This window comes from Schistocerca cancellata, chromosome 7, assembly GCF_023864275.1.
Source record: "Schistocerca cancellata isolate TAMUIC-IGC-003103 chromosome 7, iqSchCanc2.1, whole genome shotgun sequence".
In the NCBI taxonomy this organism is placed as follows: Eukaryota; Metazoa; Arthropoda; class Insecta; order Orthoptera; family Acrididae; genus Schistocerca; species Schistocerca cancellata.
This window is the reverse complement of record NC_064632.1, coordinates 592,546,582-592,565,786: the sequence shown is the minus strand read 5'-3', so window position 1 is coordinate 592,565,786 and position 19,205 is coordinate 592,546,582. Positions and strand designations below refer to the sequence as shown.

Here is a 19,205-nt window from a genome sequence, read left to right as displayed (position 1 = left end):
CAGAATGCAGTGATAACAAAAATATGACAAGAATGCTCAGAAGCAAAATTATATATGCCTAAGTTGATGTTTAGTTAAAAGATAATAAAATAAACTTCTGTTGTGTCACTCTGTTGTCATATGCATGTGTCACTGCATAGTAGTGACCCACTTGGAGCATTAAACAGCACAGTTACTATCTTGTAGGAGACTGCCTCATCAGGGGGTTGTGCTGTTAGGTTGGAACGTGCGTCATTTTCTTGCAGGGATTGAAAATTTTTCTCACCTGGCTCACTGTTACTGTACCCTATGACCAGGACTTCTCAATTATGAATTGTTAAAATCCATATCATAGGAAACAGTACATTTAATAGTGCATAAATTGATGTGTATTGACAGCATATTTTCATTGGAATAATGTCAGATAACTTCATTACTTGGTATTTTTCCAATTGAAAGTTTAATTACATGTATTTCTGAAGAAGACAGTTTTACATCCATCAAAACCATAGTCAAAGTTGAATAAAATCACCTTTTGTTGCACCTGGTTGGCTGCTTTGGATTCAGTTATTAATCTGAGAGAATGAAGAAGTACTGGACTGACAGGAAACTGAAAAATTATTTGTATAAATTTGGCTAGAGTGGTCCAATGAAGGCCGTAAAATATAAATAATAATAATAATCTCTGACCATTGCTGAAACACAGCCATGTTCAAAATAGATCAGGAGATGCGATGAAATTCCCTGCCAAGTTTGCATACAACATCGAGTGACCTCCACACTGAAGGGGGAGTAGTTTGGGGACATATAAATGTAAACAGATGGTAAATACATTTTTTACCTAAGAAGGTCATAACTTTGTTTTCATGTGTTTACAAGTATATATTTTCAAAATTGGACAAAGCTCTCTGGCCCTTACTGTATTTACTTTTTGTTTCTTAAGAGCAAAGATTGTTATAATAAAAATTTGTGGAGTAAAAAATGTTGCAATTAAAAACAGTATTTGGTTTGGCTAAAATTTCATACTAAAAGGTAGTTAAATATAAGTAATAACATCCATCATTAAGTTATTCTCCAATTACATTATCTTATTTGTTGCCGAGGCATAACATGACCATTGGTTTACCATGATGGAAGAGTGCAATGCAAAGAAGTGAAGCATAAATGCCTGTGGAGTTCTGAGATAAGTGGTAGCAAATTTACTAAAGACTCAGCTGGCAACATTGTTCTACAGATGAAAAGTCTCATTAGTTTCTAGAGAATATGGAACCAACAGAAAAATCTACTTTACAAAAGTTACAGTTTACATCTATACCTGAAGCCAGCAGTTCTCAGTCAGTGTCACAGCCAAAAAACTCAGTAACTTCATAATGAACTCTGAATGAACAGCAAGTGTAGTTCTAGGTTATATATGAACTGAAAAATTGAAACTTTATGGTCTTGTTAGTAAATGTTGATGTGTGAATTTTTCATGCTTCAAGTGAAACTAATATCATGGAAGTCTTAACAATATTCAGCAAGGATGGTAATGGTTCCCAAAGCCTAGAGATCAGTGTCTCTGTTATGGTTAAGGATTCATAGTGCATACAGAACCAAAAATATTTTCAAACTAAATCCAGTAAAGCGCAGACTTAAAAAAAATAGGGATGCAGTGAAATTAATCTCCTACAGTGGTCTTGGTAGAGTTGTCTTTGAAATATGCACTACTTTGCATTCTTATTAACTACCTGTATTTTGACCTTAAAATTACCTTCATGTTTTGCAACTTCCATTATAAGAAATTGGTACTATCCACTGGAGAAGTTATTTTATTAGCAGGAGCTGAAACATAAGCCTGAATTCCAGAATGGTGAGCTTCTTCCCTACGATGGAAAGATTCTCATTAATGTGGCCTGTGGATTGGAATGTAGATGTCCTAGTAATGGATGCATTGCCATGGTCCTCTCTGTTTATCTGCTGCTGCCTTTCTTCATGTCTGGAAGAAGAAGGCCCACTAGACAGTAAGCTATCTCCTTGTGAATGTAAAGGTTGCCTAGGGCTAGTCTGAAAGCATTCATGACAACATTTAGATTTTAGTGTGATTGGACATATACGAAATTGGGGAGACACATTATGTGATGGGCAAAAAGTGTTACTTAGAATTTAACAAGGGTGAACTGTCGAATATAGTCTATATTCACTCATGTGTCAGCAATCGCAGAAGCATGTCAACATGATGCAGTTGTCATCACTTCCTGATTGTGTACACCATCCATTCAGCAGTACACTAGACATTGCTCCTACCACAATGTGTAATGCCAGTCTCGTCCAAGTTTCAGTGGATTTCAGGAAGTTTTATCATACAGTCTTCTTCAATTGCACTGGATACACTATCGGCCACTATTTATTCTATATCATAGAGCTCAGTTGGCCTCATTGTCATCAAATGGTAGCTGCTCAAATACAATCGCCAACGACGCAACATACACTGTTGTCCAAAATTAAAGCAGCGAACCGCTATTTCCCCATCCCATATTCATGGTATGACCATACAAACTGTCAACCAGATGTTCTTACGATTGTGTTCTGCATGGAAGGTAGCATTCCAGTCAACTGACAATCATGCCAATGATGAAGTCAGGGCTCGTATGAAATGAGGTAGCCCCACATCCACAATCACTGTGTATACAGTCACAGACGGTGCAGTATGCCACAGAGAAGATGCCTACCAGACTCTGTGGTGGAGGGCCATGGAAAGGAAGGAAGCATTGCAGTCGCAAACTTATTTGGCTTGATGGCTTAATGTGAATCATTCTGTGGCGACAGCTTATAGAGACCAAAACTGTACCCCGAATACCAGGGCAGGGCTGACCATGTGTGATTTCAGAAGAGAGGACTCTTATTTGGCTGTAAGGTTACAGTTCTGCCTTAGAACTGCATGGCAACTGGCATGTGAGCTCACAGCGCCCACTGGACATGTTGTATTGAGGCAAATGGTGTGCAGTGGGCTTCAACAGAATGGCCTTTATTGTCAGCGACTTGCTGTATGTTTAAACTTATCCTCCCACACATCACTATTAAAATTCTCTGTCTCTACACAAGTTATGAAAGCTTCAAGAGGTGTAAGGTATACAACAGAAAAAGTTTTTACTTATCTTGATTTTCTCTTTCTAGGGATACATTCTTGCACCTGAAATTTTGACTTCGTGGCTTCCAGATGACTAAATAACTGTTGAAGATTTGCCTGTATTACTCTTGAATTTTATTCTTTGTCACATTTTTCCATATCACACAGTCTTTACAATTTCCACTTCAGGACTCAAATTCACAGTGTTATGGCATAACATAAAAATCCGACAGATTCCATCAGTGGCATGCCCACTACTACTTATGTTCTGTGATACAATATTCCGAAGAGTGTAATAAGTAAGAGAGCTTACAAACGTTCTTGGCAAAAGAAGAATCTTTGCTAAAATATATCATTATTTTGTAAATGAGTCGAGAAATAAATTTTATAATTATCATCACATTATGAAATTAATAATAGGAGTTTTAAGTATGCCATATATTTCGTAATTTCAAACTGTTAGTACATGTCCATTGTAACACATTAATTTCTTTTTATACATTTTCGTCTGAAATATATCATACGCAGAGTCATAAACAACTGAGATAATGTTCACCTATACAAGAATTGATATTATAAATGGTATCAATTATTTCTATATAAAAAATTGTAATGTTAGAGGAGGGTGGCCTATTACAACATCTACCTCTGATGTGTTTTCACAGAAGGGAACATCTAGAGTGGAGTCATCAACATTCCACCTGGACAGTCGAACAGTGGGCCAATGTTGTTTTCACAGATGAATCCTGATTTAGTCTCAAGAGTGATTCTTGATGGATTTGCATCTGGAGGGAATGTGGAACACGATTTCAGGACCCAAAAATTGTGGAAAGAGACCAGTATTGGGGAAGATCTCTAATGGTGTGTCCAGGGATTATGTTTACCACTCAAACCCCTCTTCATGAAATTATACGGGTGAATCGGCAAGGTTTAACTGCCTTCAGGTATCATGACAAGATCTTACAACCTCACCAGATTTCATATTGATGGACGATAATGCTCAACCTCATATAACATGGATAGTTGATGTTTCCTTGGGAACAAAAGATTTTGCATGCACTGCATGGCCTGCTCACTCTCCCAATTTGAATCCTATAGAGCAAGTCTGAGATGCAGTAGGGAGAGGGTGTCCACCAACAACTCTCCAAGACTGCACGCTGCTCTGCAGGAAGAATGGGCATTATCACCTCAACATGAGACTGATGACATCATTCACTGCATGCCCCATCATTGTCAGGAGAGTATTGCTGCTGGAGGTGGTCACACCCCATACTAAAAACATTAACCAGTAGTCGGAATGTGTGTGCTGATCCATAAAATTAAAAAAAATTAAGAACATTTTTGTCCACCATTATGAATTTTTCAGTTGTTTATGTTCTGTTTTTTTTTACATTGTTTCTACTTTACTATCACCCTTTATACTGTTTTGTGGTGAAATAAACACAACCTTGCAAAAGTTCTGGTTGTTCACTTTAATTTTGGACACCAGTGTTTTTAGCAATTGCTAATCACGGTACTGTTGAGTGTGATAACTTATAACCAACGTCAAATCTGGATCATGCAGAGTTGTTGTGTGCAAGTGAAAATAACAATCAGGTTGCAAACAGGTCACAACAAAATCACAAAGCCAAAGTCATCATAAACCATTCATTAACAGTCCAACTGCAAACAAGAAAATATCAGTTAACACAGAATGATCATAATAATATAAATTGGCTGCAAATATAAAAACTAAATGCAAAGTATTATTCGATAATAATTGAATACTAATACGTTGAGACACATGCCTCAAGAAAAATTTAATTCCATCACATCAAAATATTATTAATATCTTCATGTTTCAATGATGCTGATTCCCCAACTCTTGTCCAGTTAATGGAAGTTAAGAACTTTCTTAAATCACATGGCTGGTTTTGCTTTTTATATTAGACCATTACCAAGTATATCTTAAATAATTTAAACAATGTTTATATCTGAAATAATTTAAGCATTGTTGTGCACTGCAGCAGCATGGTGTGCAGCCATGTGCTCATGCCACCAAGTGACAAAGGAGACTCCTTCGAAGGAGCTGAGTCACTGTGATGCATGATGCAGTTCAGATGCACTAGATGGCCTAATATAAATACTGAAACAAGTCATGTGGACCTAATGAAGTGCTAATTAACCATCGAGAGGACACCATTATGCACAAAGTACACCAGCACAAAATAAAACTATTTTGCGCTGTTCCATTGTATCACAATTGTGAGCCCATAACTATTCCTTTATTATTGCTCCAACTAACACAGTGAGAAATTGTGTTGTTATATGTCCAAGTGAACATCAGTCTTATAAAATGAATAGCAAGCCAGGTGAGAAAAAAATTATGATCCATGCCAGAAAATTACCCAGAATATGAACTAGCAGCACAGTCCCACAATGTAACAGTTGTCAATGAGATAGTTAGTAATAATCAGATAAGTGGTTAGCTGTGATCTGATGCAACTACGCTGCTCAATGTTTCGAATGGGTCATTACTGTCGGGTAACACCTGTCCGTGGCAACAAAGTGTTATAATGAGTTTATTTCATTATTGTTTAATTAAACAGTGCTTTAGCTGATATTATGTAAGCTTATTTTACTGCTGTTTAATCACACTAAGATTTAACTGTATTTTGTTCACACATATTTACCTCAGTAACATAAATTCAACTACTCTTGATATATGTATGAAATGCAGCATGCATCAGCTCGTGTTATGAAAAACGGTGCACCTGCTCGAGAGTTAAGCAACTAAAGCAGTTTTTCATTAAATGCAAAGTGCTTAAGACACCAACTTTGTTACAGTGGCCTCTGTTTATTGTGCACTTGACCAGCTTATACTGAATATGCTCACCAGTGTGATGTAGCTGTCTGGTGGTGAGATGACCCAGTTGATATCATGTCACTGCAGCCATAGATGTGCAACTGAAACCATTTTATGACAATTCCATAATGTTCATTGTATTCTGTGTTTAGAAGCTTCGCTCACCTGAAAATAGCCGTTTAGCAAATAGTTGGTGGAGGGCTTTACTACACACTTATTGCAGTTCATCACCTCCATTGTCAGTGAGGAGGATCAAATCAGGATGCCAATTTTTCAGTGAGTGGATGGGATCAATAGATGTTTAACTAGTCTGGATTTGAGACATTTTTAAGACATAATGAATAGCCAAAGCAGTGTTGTAAGCAACCTTGTGAGGCTATGGGATAAAATATTGTGAAGGGACATGAAATGGGTAAAATTTGGGCAGTGGGATGGGCTAATCACTGGAATGGTGAGTGAAACTGCTCACTGAGCAGTCTCACACAGATTTGGGATAGGGTGCAAAAGACAGTTTAATGGGGATTTCTTTGTGAAGAAGAAAAGTTTTTTGATATGAACCCTGGTTTCCACAGTATCAAAAATTTGGTTTTATTCTGGTTTAAACCACACTGATAAAAATATCAGTGTGCTTTGTATTGCTGTAGAAGAGCAGCACACCTCCAAAGATATCCAAATGAGCCGAGAGCTTTAGACCTCAAACTACTTCTACTGCATCATCTCAAGTTGCTGAATTTTGTTGACCCAGAGAGAGGGTTGTTGCATGATAATGGTCATGAATAGTGTAATACTTTTTCTGATATGAATATAATAGAGGGAAACATTCCACGTAGGAAAAATATATCTAAAAACAAAGATAATGTGACTTACCAAACGAAAGTGCTGGCAGGCAATAGACACATAAACAAACACAACCATTCACACAAAATTCAAGCTTTCGCAACAAACGGTTGCTTCATCAGGAAAGAGGGAAGGAGAGGGAAAGATGAAAGGATGTGGGTTTTAAGGGAGAGGGTAAGGAGTCATTCCAATCCGGGTAGCGGAAAGACTTACCTTAGGGGGAAAAAAAAGGACAGGTATACACTCGCACACACACACACACACATATCCATCCGCACATACACAGACACAAGCAAAGATTTGTAAAGGCAAAGGCAAAAAACTCTTCGCCTTTTGTAAAGGCAAAAAACTCTTCGCCTTTTGTAAAGGCAAAAAACTCTTTGCCTTTACAAATGTTTGCTTGTGTCTGTGTATGTACGGATGGATATGTGTGTGTGTGTGTGTGTGTGTGTGTGCGAGTGTATACCTGTCCTTTTTTTCCCCCTAAGGTAAGTCTTTCCGCTACCGGGATTGGAATGACTCCTTACCCTCCCCCTTAAAACCCACATCCTTTCATCTTTCCCTCTCCTTCCCTCTTTCCTGATGAAGCAACCATTTGTTGCGAAAGCTTGAATTTTGTGTGAATGTTTGTGTTTGTTTGTGTGTCTATCGACCTGCCAGCACTTTCGTTTGGTAAGTCACATCATCTTTGTTTTTAGATGTAATACTTTTTCTGTTGTACAAAATCCAGGGTGGAATATAATTATATGAAAATGGGAGCAGAAAAAATCCCCATTATTTCTCCTGCTCCTTCTCCTTTGGTACTAAAGTCTGTCTAGGGCAAATAATAATGTTAACTGGAGTGGGTGCAGTATCACGTAAAAGGAGGAATGTGAAACCGATACATGAGGAGAAGGATGGAACACTGTGAGAGCAAAAGAGTGGTGAGCGGCCAGTAGGTTTGTGGAAACAAAATATTTAAAATCCAGATGACAAAGTTTGTGAAGCAACTGTCAAATTCCAACTCACCATGTTGAGAAGTGTGCTTTAAATTAAGCTATACTGTTGATCTCTGTCCATTCGAAGTCAGTGGCTATTTCTCTGGGTCAGTTGTTTATTTGGGACTATACCAGTAGAATACTGCATAGTTGTTGTAGCAAAGTAGGTAAATGCCATGAATGCCATTCATAGATAGCCTTCCCTCTAATAAGAGCAATAGAATAGAATAGATTACTACTCACAATTTCATTGTTGTTATCCCATCCATGATTATCCATTGTTTGACTTCCCCCTACTAAATTAGGACATACCTTAAGCAGACCTGCAATAGCAGGTGAAGGGCAGTTGGATGTGACAGGTTGTGTACCAGAGTCTGTGACAGACATGTAACCTGTAGGAAAAGGTACTGGAAGCAAGAGTGGCATAGTGACAGATAAGGAATTCTGTAAGTTAAATGGCAGCATATTAGTGCTTTGGGAGGTACGGAAAGAATTGTGGGAAGGTTATTACTTATATCAGGACTGATGAGAGTGGTTAAAACCCTTGCAAAGAATGTGGTTATTTCATTCCAATTATAAGTGGTACTGTGTGATGAGAAGGCGTTTTGTAGTTAGTTAGCAGTTGTGCAAAAAAAATTGGTTATGTGTGGAGATAAACCACAGAGAAGGTACTGTTTCTCAAGGAGGTATAGGGTGGGTAGTCTTGACCTCAAAGAACCCAGAGAGATCTTCATTATACCAAGAAATAGTCACTGTTGATGTAGCATCCATGGGTGGCTGGACTGTATAGTAGAAACTTGCTGATGTGGGATGAGTTAGTGCTGATGAACTGGATGTATTGCTGAGAACTGGTGGTTTAAATGTGTATCAGTGGATGTCAACTTCCAGAAAAGTGGCTCAGTGAAGACCAGCTGTAATGAATGGGAGAATATGTTGGGATTGTGGAGCAATGAATATAGTCTATCTTCTGTTTGAGTCTACATGTTACAGATGCATCAATGAATTTTAACCAGCTGAGGAGTTCAGGATTGCTGGTGGCTAAAAAAGATTCTTCCAGATAGTCTATGAACAGGGTGGGGTATGACCATGCACATTACACTGGCACAAATTTATTTTCCAGTTTGACCTCTAAACTAAAAGTAATTGTGGGCTGAAATGCTGCTGTCCAAGATGATAAGGAAGGAAGTGAAGGATTTGGGCTGGCAAGCATTAAGAGTGGTAGTGTTCATGGCAGCAACACTGTGGGAGTTGGAAATTTTTATAAAAGACCATTAATAATCATGTTTATTGTTAGCTGTATTTTATGAATTTAAATGTGTAGAGAAGTTGCTACTCACCATATAGCAGAGATGCTGAGTCCCAGATAGGCACAACAAAAACACTCTCACAATTAAAGCTTTTGGCCATTGGCTTCATCAACAATAGACACACATTTGCCCACACACACCCATTTGTGCAAATGCATCTCATACACATGACTCCAGTCTCAGGCAACTGAAACCACATTGTGAGCAGCAGCACCAGTGTATGGTGGGAATGGCAACTGGGTGGTGGTAAGGAGGAGGCTGGGGCGAGGAGGGGGAGGAATAGTATAGTGGGGGTGCCGGTCAGTGAAGTACTGCAGGTTAGATGGCGGGCAAGGGAGAAGTGGGGAGGGGGATGGAAGTAGCGAAAAACAAGAGAAATAAAAGGACTGGGTGTGATGGTAGAATGACGGCTGTGTAATGCTGGAATGGGAACAGTGACTAACGAAGGTTGAGCCTAGGAGGATTACGGGAACATAGTACTCATATGTAATGCAGGGAAAATTCCCACCTGTGCAATTCAGAAAAGCTGACATTGGTGGGAAGGATCCATATGGCAGAGGCTGTGAAGCAGTCATTGAAATGAAGGATGTCATGTTTGGCAGCATTTTCAGCAACAGAGTGGACCACTTGTTTCTTGGCCACAGTTTGATGATGCCCGCTCATGCACACAGACAGCTTGTTGATTGTCATGCTTACATAGAATGCAACACAGTGGTTGCAGCTTAGCTTCCAGACCACATGACTGGTTTCAAACATAGCCCTGCCTTTCATGGGATAGGTGATGTTAGTGACCGGACTTGAGTAGGTGGTGGTGGGAGGACGTATGGGACAGGTCTTGCATCTAGGTCTATTGCAGGGGTATGAGCCATGAGGTAAGGGACTGGGAGCAGGGGTTGTGTAAGGCTGGGCAGGTATATTGTGTAGGTTTGGTGGACAGCAGAATACCACTGTGGGAGAGGTGACAAGGATAGTGGGCAGGATATTTTTCATTTGAGGGCATGACGAGAGGTAATCAAAACCCTGGCAGAGAATGTACGAGGGTCACTCCAAAAAAATGCACACTATTTTTTTAAATCTATCTTTTATTCTACATGTTTGAAATTTTTACAGTGTGTAGATACATCCTTGAGGAACAATATTTTCATTTATCCAGATAATTTCCATCCCTCTCAACTGCCTTACACCATCTTGGAACCAGCACCTGTATACCCGCACGGTAAAATTCTGGACCAACCTGTTGGAGCCACTGTTTGGCAGTGTGCACAAGGTGGTCATCATCTTCAAACCTTCTTCCACAAAGACAGTCTTCCAGTTTCCCAAAGAGATGATAGTCACATGGAGCCAGGTCAGAAATGTAAGGCGGGTGTTTCAGTGTTGCCCATCCAAGTTTTGTGATCGCTTCCATGGTCTTTTGACTGACATGTGGCTGTACATTGTCATGCAACTGCAAAACATCCTGCTTTTGCCTATGTGGTCAAACACAACTCAGTCGACCTTGAAGTTTCTTCAGTGTCATCACATATGCATCAGAATTTATGGTGGTTCCACTTGGCATGATATTCATGAGCAAGAGTCCTTCAGAATCGAAAAACACCATAGTCATAACTTTTCCTGCAGAAGGTGTGGGTTTGAATTTTTTTTTCTTGTGTGAATCTGCATGATGCCACTCCATTGATTGCCCCTTCATCTCTGGTGAATGATGGAGCCATGTTTCATCACCTGTCGCAATTCTTCCAAGAAATTCATCTCCACCATTCTCGTACTGTTCCAAAAGTTCACTGCATACCATTTTTCTTGTTTCTTTTGTGAGCCACTGTCAACATCCTGGGAACCCACCTAGCACAAACCTTTTATAATGCCAGCACTTTCAGTATTCTGCAAACACTTCCTTCCCCTATCACAATGTAGCGTGACAATTCGTTCATTGTGATGCATCTGTCAGCAGTCACCAATTTGTTACCTCTCTGCACATTGTCTAGAATGTGTGCAGTATGATGCCTGCCGCTGCAAGGACAATCCTAAATATTTCCGTGCCCACTTTCATCACGTAACCTGCTTGCCCACCAACTAACAGTACTGCAATCAACAGCAACATCTCCACACACCTCTTTCAACCTCTTTTGGATATTTCCCACTGTCTTGTTTTCACAGCATGGGAATTCTATGACAGCACGTTGCTTCTGACGAACGTCAAGTGTAGCAGCCATCTTGAAGACATGCTGTGACTGTGCCGCTCAGGGGAGCAGGTTGAACTAAGTTTGAAAACAAGCAGGAAGGATGTATCTACACACTGTAAAACTTTCACACATGCAGAATGAAAACTGTATTTTCACAAAAATAGAGTACATTTCTTTTGGAGTGACCCTCGTAATTGAGTTGCTCCAGTCCTGGGTGGTACTGAGTTATGAGGGGAATGCTTCTCTGTGGCCAGATGGTGGAACTTTGGGAGGTGGTTTGAGACTGGAAAGATAAGGCATGGGAGGTTTATTTTTGTATGAGATTGGGAGGATAATTATGGTCAGTGAAGGCTTCAGTGAGACCCTCGGTATATTTTTGAGAGGAACCACTGGTCACTGCAGATGCAATGACCAGGGATGGCTAGGCTGTACAGAAGGGACTTCTTGGTATGGAACGGGTAGCAGTTGTCAAAGTGGAGGTATTGCTGGTGGTTAGTAGGTTTGATATGGACAGAGGTACTGATGTAGCCTTCTTTGAGGTAAAGGTCAACATCCAGGAAGGTGGCTTGTTGGTTGAGTAGGACCAGGTGAAGCAAATGGGAAAGCAGTTGTTGAGGTTCTGGAGGAATGTGAATAAGGTGTCCTCACCTACAGTCCAGATAGCAATGATGTCATCAGTGAATCTGAACCAGGTGAGGGGTTTAGGATTCTGTGATTTTAGGAAGGATTCCTCTAGATGGCCCATGAATAGATTGGCATAGGATAGTGCCATGTGGGTGCCCATAGCCGTAACTCAGATTTTTTTGTAGGTAATGCCTTCGAAGGAAAAGTAATTGTGGGTGAGGATATAGTTGGTCATGGAAACTAGGAAGGAGGTTGTTGGTTTGGAATCTGTCACACATTGGGAAAGGTAATGGTCGGTAGTGGTAAGGCCATGGGCATTAGGAATATTAGTGTACAAGGAGGTGGCACCAACAGTGATGAGCAGGCACCATGTTGTAAAGGGACAGGAAATGTGGGGAGTCGGTGGAGGGAATGGTTGGTGTCATCTATATAGGTGGGTAGGTTCCAGGTAATAGGTTGAATGTGTTGGTTTACAAGAGCAGAGATTCTCTCTGTGGGGGCACAATAACTGGCCACAATGGGTAATCCTGGGTGGTTAGGTTTATGGACTTAGGAAGCATGTATAACGTAGGACTGTAGGGAGTGGTAGGGGTGAGTAGAGAGATGTACTTCAGGGAGAGATTCAAGGATGGGCCTAAGGATTTGAGTAGTGACTGGAGATCCTTCTGGATTACTGGAATGGGGTCACTGTAGCAAGGTTTGTAGGTGGAAGTATCTGACAGTAGATGGAGTCCTTCTGCCAGGTAATCCTTGCAGTTCAAAACAACAGTGGTGGAGCCTTCGTCTGCAGGTAGGATTATAAGGTCGGGATCAGTGTTTAGATGGTTGACTGCAGTCCTTTCTGTGAATGTAACATTGGTTTGCATGTTGAGAGATCTGAGGAATGACGGTGAGGCAAGGTTCAAGGTTAAGAAATTCTGGAAAGTTAAAAAGGCATGGTTTGGGGGGCAATGGGGTGGATCACGTTTGGATGGAGGAGTGATCTGAGTTAGGGAAGTTCAATATTGGTCTTTGGTTGAGTCTAATTGGTAGGGTTTGTGGCGAAAAAGTGTTAACCACTGTAGGGCCTGGGAGAACAGATAATGTTGTAGCTGATTCTTATTATTGCATTCTTCTGCCCATGGTACACTCATGTATGACTGTGCATGTTCAGTAAAATGTCTACTGTACTGATTGTATAGTGTCATCATCATTACTAGATTAATGTGACTTTGTACTGCAAACTGACAATTACCTACTGCGCTACATTTTCTGCAGTCCAATAACCATGATTTTGGCATTTGTTTTAACATATGTGTCATTTTAATTCTACCACTCAAATCTGATGATTGGAACTTTCCAGAAAGCAACTGTTTTACTGTACGTGCTTAGTTTGCACTATCCACCTGACCTAAAATTGACACCAGTCATTCTTGTCATTGCGTACCTTCTTTTTCTTTCTACTATCCTCCCCTTCAACCAATTCTCCAGTCACAGCCCTGTCTTCCCTTTTATCAGTTTCCATTTGCTTAATGTCCGTTTCTCATCTTTCTTTCATATTTTTTCATATCCCTTTTCTTTCCTTGCATAATTATTGTCTATTTTTTTTTTATTTATTTATTTATTTATTTTTTTTTTTTTGGCTGCTTCTCCTAAGATTTGTCATATCTCCTGTATCCTGCTACTACTGCAAGTGAGTGCATTGAGTGTAGTGTCACTGCATGTGTGTACTTAAATCAACGCTAATCATGCAGTAACATGAAACAGGTCCAAGGAACAGAAATATGGCTTTATTTGTAAACGTCTGAACAACAATGAAAATAAGGCTCTCGTGACTCCACACATAACAGGACAAAAGAATCATGCAAAAGGTGCAACAGAAGTGATAAACAGAACAACGAATGTGAGCGATACAAGCTGAAAGAACATATTGAGAGTGAGAAACACTGCTCTGCTTGTATGTAGGTGCAAGTCGCTGGTAAATGGTGCGGTGGAGATCGTGCTGTGTGCATGCCTTCTACAGATGCCTCTGGTGGCTGGCCCATGCAGATGAAGTTGGCTGTTGATTTGGGTACACACACATGATGACACTACACTTGGTGTACTCACTCTCACAAGCACTAGTAGCAGGATATAGCATTATCAGTGCTTCTGTTATCATTTTGGCTTTCCATTCTTGTCTACAGATGATTTCACTCCCAAAATAATTTGTTCCCTTGATTCATCGATGAACAATAGCAGTTTGTGCAATAATTGGCACTATAATTATAGTGTTTTAATACACCAAAGGTATTAAATTACATGTGCATGCACTATTAATACATATCAGATCAAGCAGCTTCCTATTCAAGAACAAAGAGTGAAGCACTAATGGTTTGCACTATTAAATAACTTCTGTTCAAAACAATGCTGTACACTAGGAATAAATCAAATGAGGTTGCACTGTTATGAGGTTTTAAACAGGACAGTCATATATCCAGCAGAATGGAGGCTCCAAGCTCCCTCCAGCCATCTTGATTTACGTTTCTCATTCTTTCCATAAATTACTTCTATAAGGCCAAGGCTGACTACCCATCTCATCCTTGTCAATCTAGAGCTGTAAGTATATAAATGCTAGTATATATGTTTTTTACTGTAATACATGACATGTGCAATGGCCTTGTAAAAGTGACATATGGATGAATAAAACTTCCACCATTACTACTTCTACTACTGCTACTACTGTTTACAACTATAGTGTCATGTAGATGTTACCATAGTTGTTGAGCCACAACACTATGTTTCTTATTTTCCAGAAACGAGTTCAGAAGATAAATGCATGCATAATAATGGCAATTGCTCACATAAATGTGAAACTATTACAAATGAAGCTATTTGTTCATGTGATGAAGGTTTCTCCTTGATTGATGGAACTGACTGTTATCCAAATACAACAGGGAGTGTTTTCTTATCTGGAACGTCAGGAAAATTCATGATGAATGAAAATGATAATGCATGGATTATAAAAGCACCAGAGAATCACAACATAGAGCTTGTAAGTGAAAATGTATATTTTACGTTGCAGTTTGGTGTTATTTGAAGGGAAAGTGTACTTTTTACTTGCATACAGAGAGCCAGTTTCTCTGAAAAAGCTGGAATAATCAAGTTAGTAAATTTTAGCTGAAAAAGCCAGTGAAATAGAGGTATCTAAATGGCTCACAGAATTCTAAAGTCTTGGTTTGTATTTCAAAAGTTCATTGACGGCAAGAGGTGTATTTAGCCATTTTACAACAAGTAGCTCATAAGAGATTCAACTTTGAGAAACAGTCATTTTTGGAGTTATGTTATTAGGGGACATGGAGCACTGCAATGTCTGGTGTTTTTTCCTTTATTTTATATACAATTATGGTTATTTATTTATGTGAAATATTGTTTCCCAAGACTTTTTTCTATTTATTTTTATCGTCGTCTTATTCTAATGATGATGAACTTCCATTTTGTTTGCTGCCATTCTCACCTATAAAAACACATGATCAACACAATCATTTTTATATACCTGGTCCATTTAAAATAAAATTGCTTTAACCCAGTTACCCATTCAAAGTATATTTCCATTAACAATAGAATGCACTCACAGTAAGGATGACCCATTGAGTTGCATACAACAAAAAGAATTTTACACATGTAGCTTTTGGCCAAAGCCTTCTACAAAGGAAACACACACGTAAGCAAGTGTGGCTCATGCACACATGATCGTGACTACTGACAGCTCTGACCACAATGCTTTTTGTGGGGCAGGGAAACGGGAGGGATAGCAATGCATGAGTGGGTGGAGAGAAGAGTTCTGTCTGGTAGGGAATGCAGGGCCTAGAGAGTACCAGGTGCAGTGTGTGCAGGTGGGGTGTGGGGGAAAACTCTGGGAGGGAAAAGGAGAGGAGCAGAATAGGACACAAGCAGGGAAGGGGAAGTGATGGCGGATACATTGACAGTGGATGGCACACAAAGAGGGTGAGAATAAGGAAAGGGAGGAGGTGACAGGATGATGGGTTGAAAACTAGTGGGTGGAGGGTATGGAGACAGTAGGTTAATGTAGATTGAGGCCAGGATAATGTCAGAGCAGAGAATGTGTTATAAGGATAACACCCATCTGTGCAGTTCGGAAAAGCTAGTGAAGGGAAAGATCCAGATGGCTTGGATTGTGAAGCAGCCATTCAAATCCAGCAAGTGAGCATGTGATGATCAGCAGCATGTTGTGCCATGAGGTTGTCTACTTTGTTCTTGACCACAGTGTGTCAGTTACCATTCATACTGGTGGTCAGCTTGGTAGTCATGTGTTTCAGTTGCTCTAGTCTGGGTTGGAATTGGCTGATGAAGGGGGCATTATTCTGTAGCTGGTTCTTAGTGGTGGAGGGAGGATTTGGGGTTTGTGGGGAAATGTTAGTGGAAATCTGTTTGCGGACTAGGTCCTTATGTCTGTCTGTAAAGCCTAAGTGAGACTTTCAGTATTCTGGGGAAGAGAGTTCTTGTCACAGCAGATATACTGTCCCTGGTGGCCAGGATGTATGAGAGACTTTTTGGTTTCGAAGGGATGGCAGCTGTTAAAATGCAATTACTATTGGTGGTTGTTAGGTTTTATGACAGAGGTGTGGATGGAGCCATCAGAGAGGAGGAAGTCAATGTACAGGAAGGTGGTATGCTGGGTTGATGAGGACCAGGTGAAGTAGATGGGAGAGTAGGTGTTGAGATTCTGAAGGAATACGGATAGGGTGTCTTGACCCTGAGTTGAGATCATGAAGTTATTATTAATGAGCCTGAATCATACCAGGTGTTTGGGGTTTTAGAAGGCTAGGAAGGTTTTCTGTAGACGCCCATAAACAGGTTGGCCTAAGGGGTTGCCATATGAGGGCCCATGGCCCAGCTTTGTATACCTTCCCTTCAAGGGAGAAGTAGTTACATGTTACGATCAAGTTAATGAGATGAATATGGAATGAAGTAGTGGGTTTGGAGTTTGGAGGACGCTGGAAAAGGTAATGTACACATGTGGCAAGACCATGGAGAGGAAGGATGTTTGTGTATAGGGAAGCAAATTCAACAGTGACCAGTTTTGTTGTGCCTCCCTGCAGCTCAATGGATCCTCTGTATGGTGAGTAGCAATCTATCCTTCTCCTAATATTGTTGATATTCGTACCTGGAATTTCTACTATTTGATATAATTCCATTTTCATTACATGCAGGGTGTCCAGTGAACGAGGCACTGATTTCAAAATTAAATATCTCAAAAACTAAGGGTGATATAGATGTTTATTGTGAAAACTGTAAGAATTTTATAAAGATGTTACACAGAAGTTTTGAAGTAGTTCAAAAGGCTGCTGAAAGGTGGAACTGCATGCTGTGCAATTGTACAGTATCAGTGTACATAATTGCCGTGTGCAGTCTTTGCAATCACATCACAATGTTTTCAAAGTGTATGCCACTCTCAGCTATGAGGTTGTGCAAAACCCACCTGTAGTGGCTAAGTGGAAATGCAGTCACATGCCGCACAGTTCACTTATTCAAGCTCATCTGGCGTTGTGGAATGGTTTCTTTCAGTGTGCCCCACAAAAGTAGTCACAGGGAGTCAGATCAGGTGAGTATGGAATCCAATCCATCTCTGTGCCTGTAAATTTGCCGGAATCCAATGCAATAACTCTATTCCCATGTTATTCATTAAGAAAGTGAAACACCTGTTCAGTTTGATGTGGCCAGGGCCAATCTTGCATACACCACTCTGTGTGTGACTGATCATCCAGCACTAGCTTTGTGGTGACAAATTGTTCCAAAATTGTAATGTAACATTCGCTAGTGATAGTTTCTTGTGTGAGAAAAGAGCCGATAATGCTTTTACTGCATAATGCAGTCGAAACAGTAACTTTGGAAGAGTACAGTGTTTTTCTTCCACGCAAATGTGGATTTTTGAAACCCAAAAATCATCAGTTTTATTTGCTCATGACTCTGTTTGTGTGGGAGTGTGCTTCCCCTGTGGACCAGATGCTATGAACATCAAATCCTTCATTATAAATCATTGTGAGAGTCTGGTTTGCAAAGTCCACCCTTCTCACACAGCTCATACAGGTATGGCCTTGTGGCTTTGGATTTTAAATGGGAACATATATATGCTCTGTCTCAGTATTTTCTGTATGGTGGATTGCTTTAGAGCAGTCTCTGTTGCAATTCTTAAGTCATACTTCCTTGGATTTTGCTGAACAATTCTGGAAACCATGGTGACAAATGGCTCTGAGCACTATGGGACTTAACATCTGAGGTCATCAGTCCCCTAGAGTTTATAACTACTTAAACCTGACTAACCTAAGGACATCACAAACATCCATGCCCGAGGCAGGATTTGAACCTGTGACCATAGCAATCACATGGTTCCATAATGAACCACCTAGAACTGCTCGGCCACAGTGGTCGGCAAACCATGGTAACATTTTCAGGAGTAACTACTGTGTGCCTGAGGCCAACATTCACTACTGCATCATCAGTCACACTGCCTTTCCATTGGAATTTGGCAAAGAGCATGCGAATGGTTTCTCTATCTGGTTCTTTAGAACATTAAATCATGTTATAAAACTGCATCTTGTTGCCATGAGAGTGTATTCTAACTTCTGGTATTTGCCTACCAAAAAGACAAGATGTTCAGTGGAATATGTATTTCAGCCTCTTCCTTTAGGATTCTAACCTCCTTTCACTTTTGAACAGTGAAAATGAAAATGATCACTCCAAGCTGTGGCACACCATTTATAGTCACTACATACTGCAGTTACAGTGTCATCTGTTAGTAACTTTTCAAACTATTTCAAAACTTCTGTACAAAATTCTTACAGTTTTCACAATAAACATAGCATTTGTTGCACTCATCTTTTGATCTTAGTTTTTGAGATATTTAATTTTTACATCAGGAACCCCTTTGTTGGACACCATATACAACCACACACCAAGTTGTGGCAGGAGAACAAACATATAGAAAGGTACTGAAATTCACAAGTTCACAGTTCCTGGCAAACAAATGAAGCTCATTGTATCTTTCTAAACATAAGAAGTTTTAAGAAATACATAATATACATAATATAAATACATAATATACATAATATAAATCAGGGCACATCAGAAGCTATGATTATTCATAAGGTCAAGTTTCTTACTTACTAAACGTAGGATATATTAAGTTGTTTTGAGTACATCATTTCTGCAACATAACTGGAAGGCACCCATAAGAAAAAATATATAAACACAGTTAATACAACCTTTGACAATAAAGTTTGGTGAATGAAGTCAGAATGGTTGATCAAGCAACACTGTCGACTCACATTGCTGCACCTGTGTAGCAGCTGGTATTGACAACCTGACCCTCCC

At 39.8% G+C, this 19,205-nt stretch overlaps 1 protein-coding gene across 2 annotated transcripts in view; it reads left to right on the top strand.

Moving 5' to 3' along the window:
- LOC126091863 (tenascin-X-like) overlaps positions 1 to 19,205 on the top strand; it is a 771,043-nt gene that overhangs the window by 148,349 nt on the left and 603,489 nt on the right. For both annotated transcript variants that reach the window (XM_049907142.1, XM_049907141.1), the window contains one exon: positions 14,627 to 14,865. In XM_049907142.1, the coding sequence (XP_049763099.1) occupies positions 14,627 to 14,865 (239 nt within the window). The remainder of the gene's footprint in view (positions 1 to 14,626; positions 14,866 to 19,205) is intronic.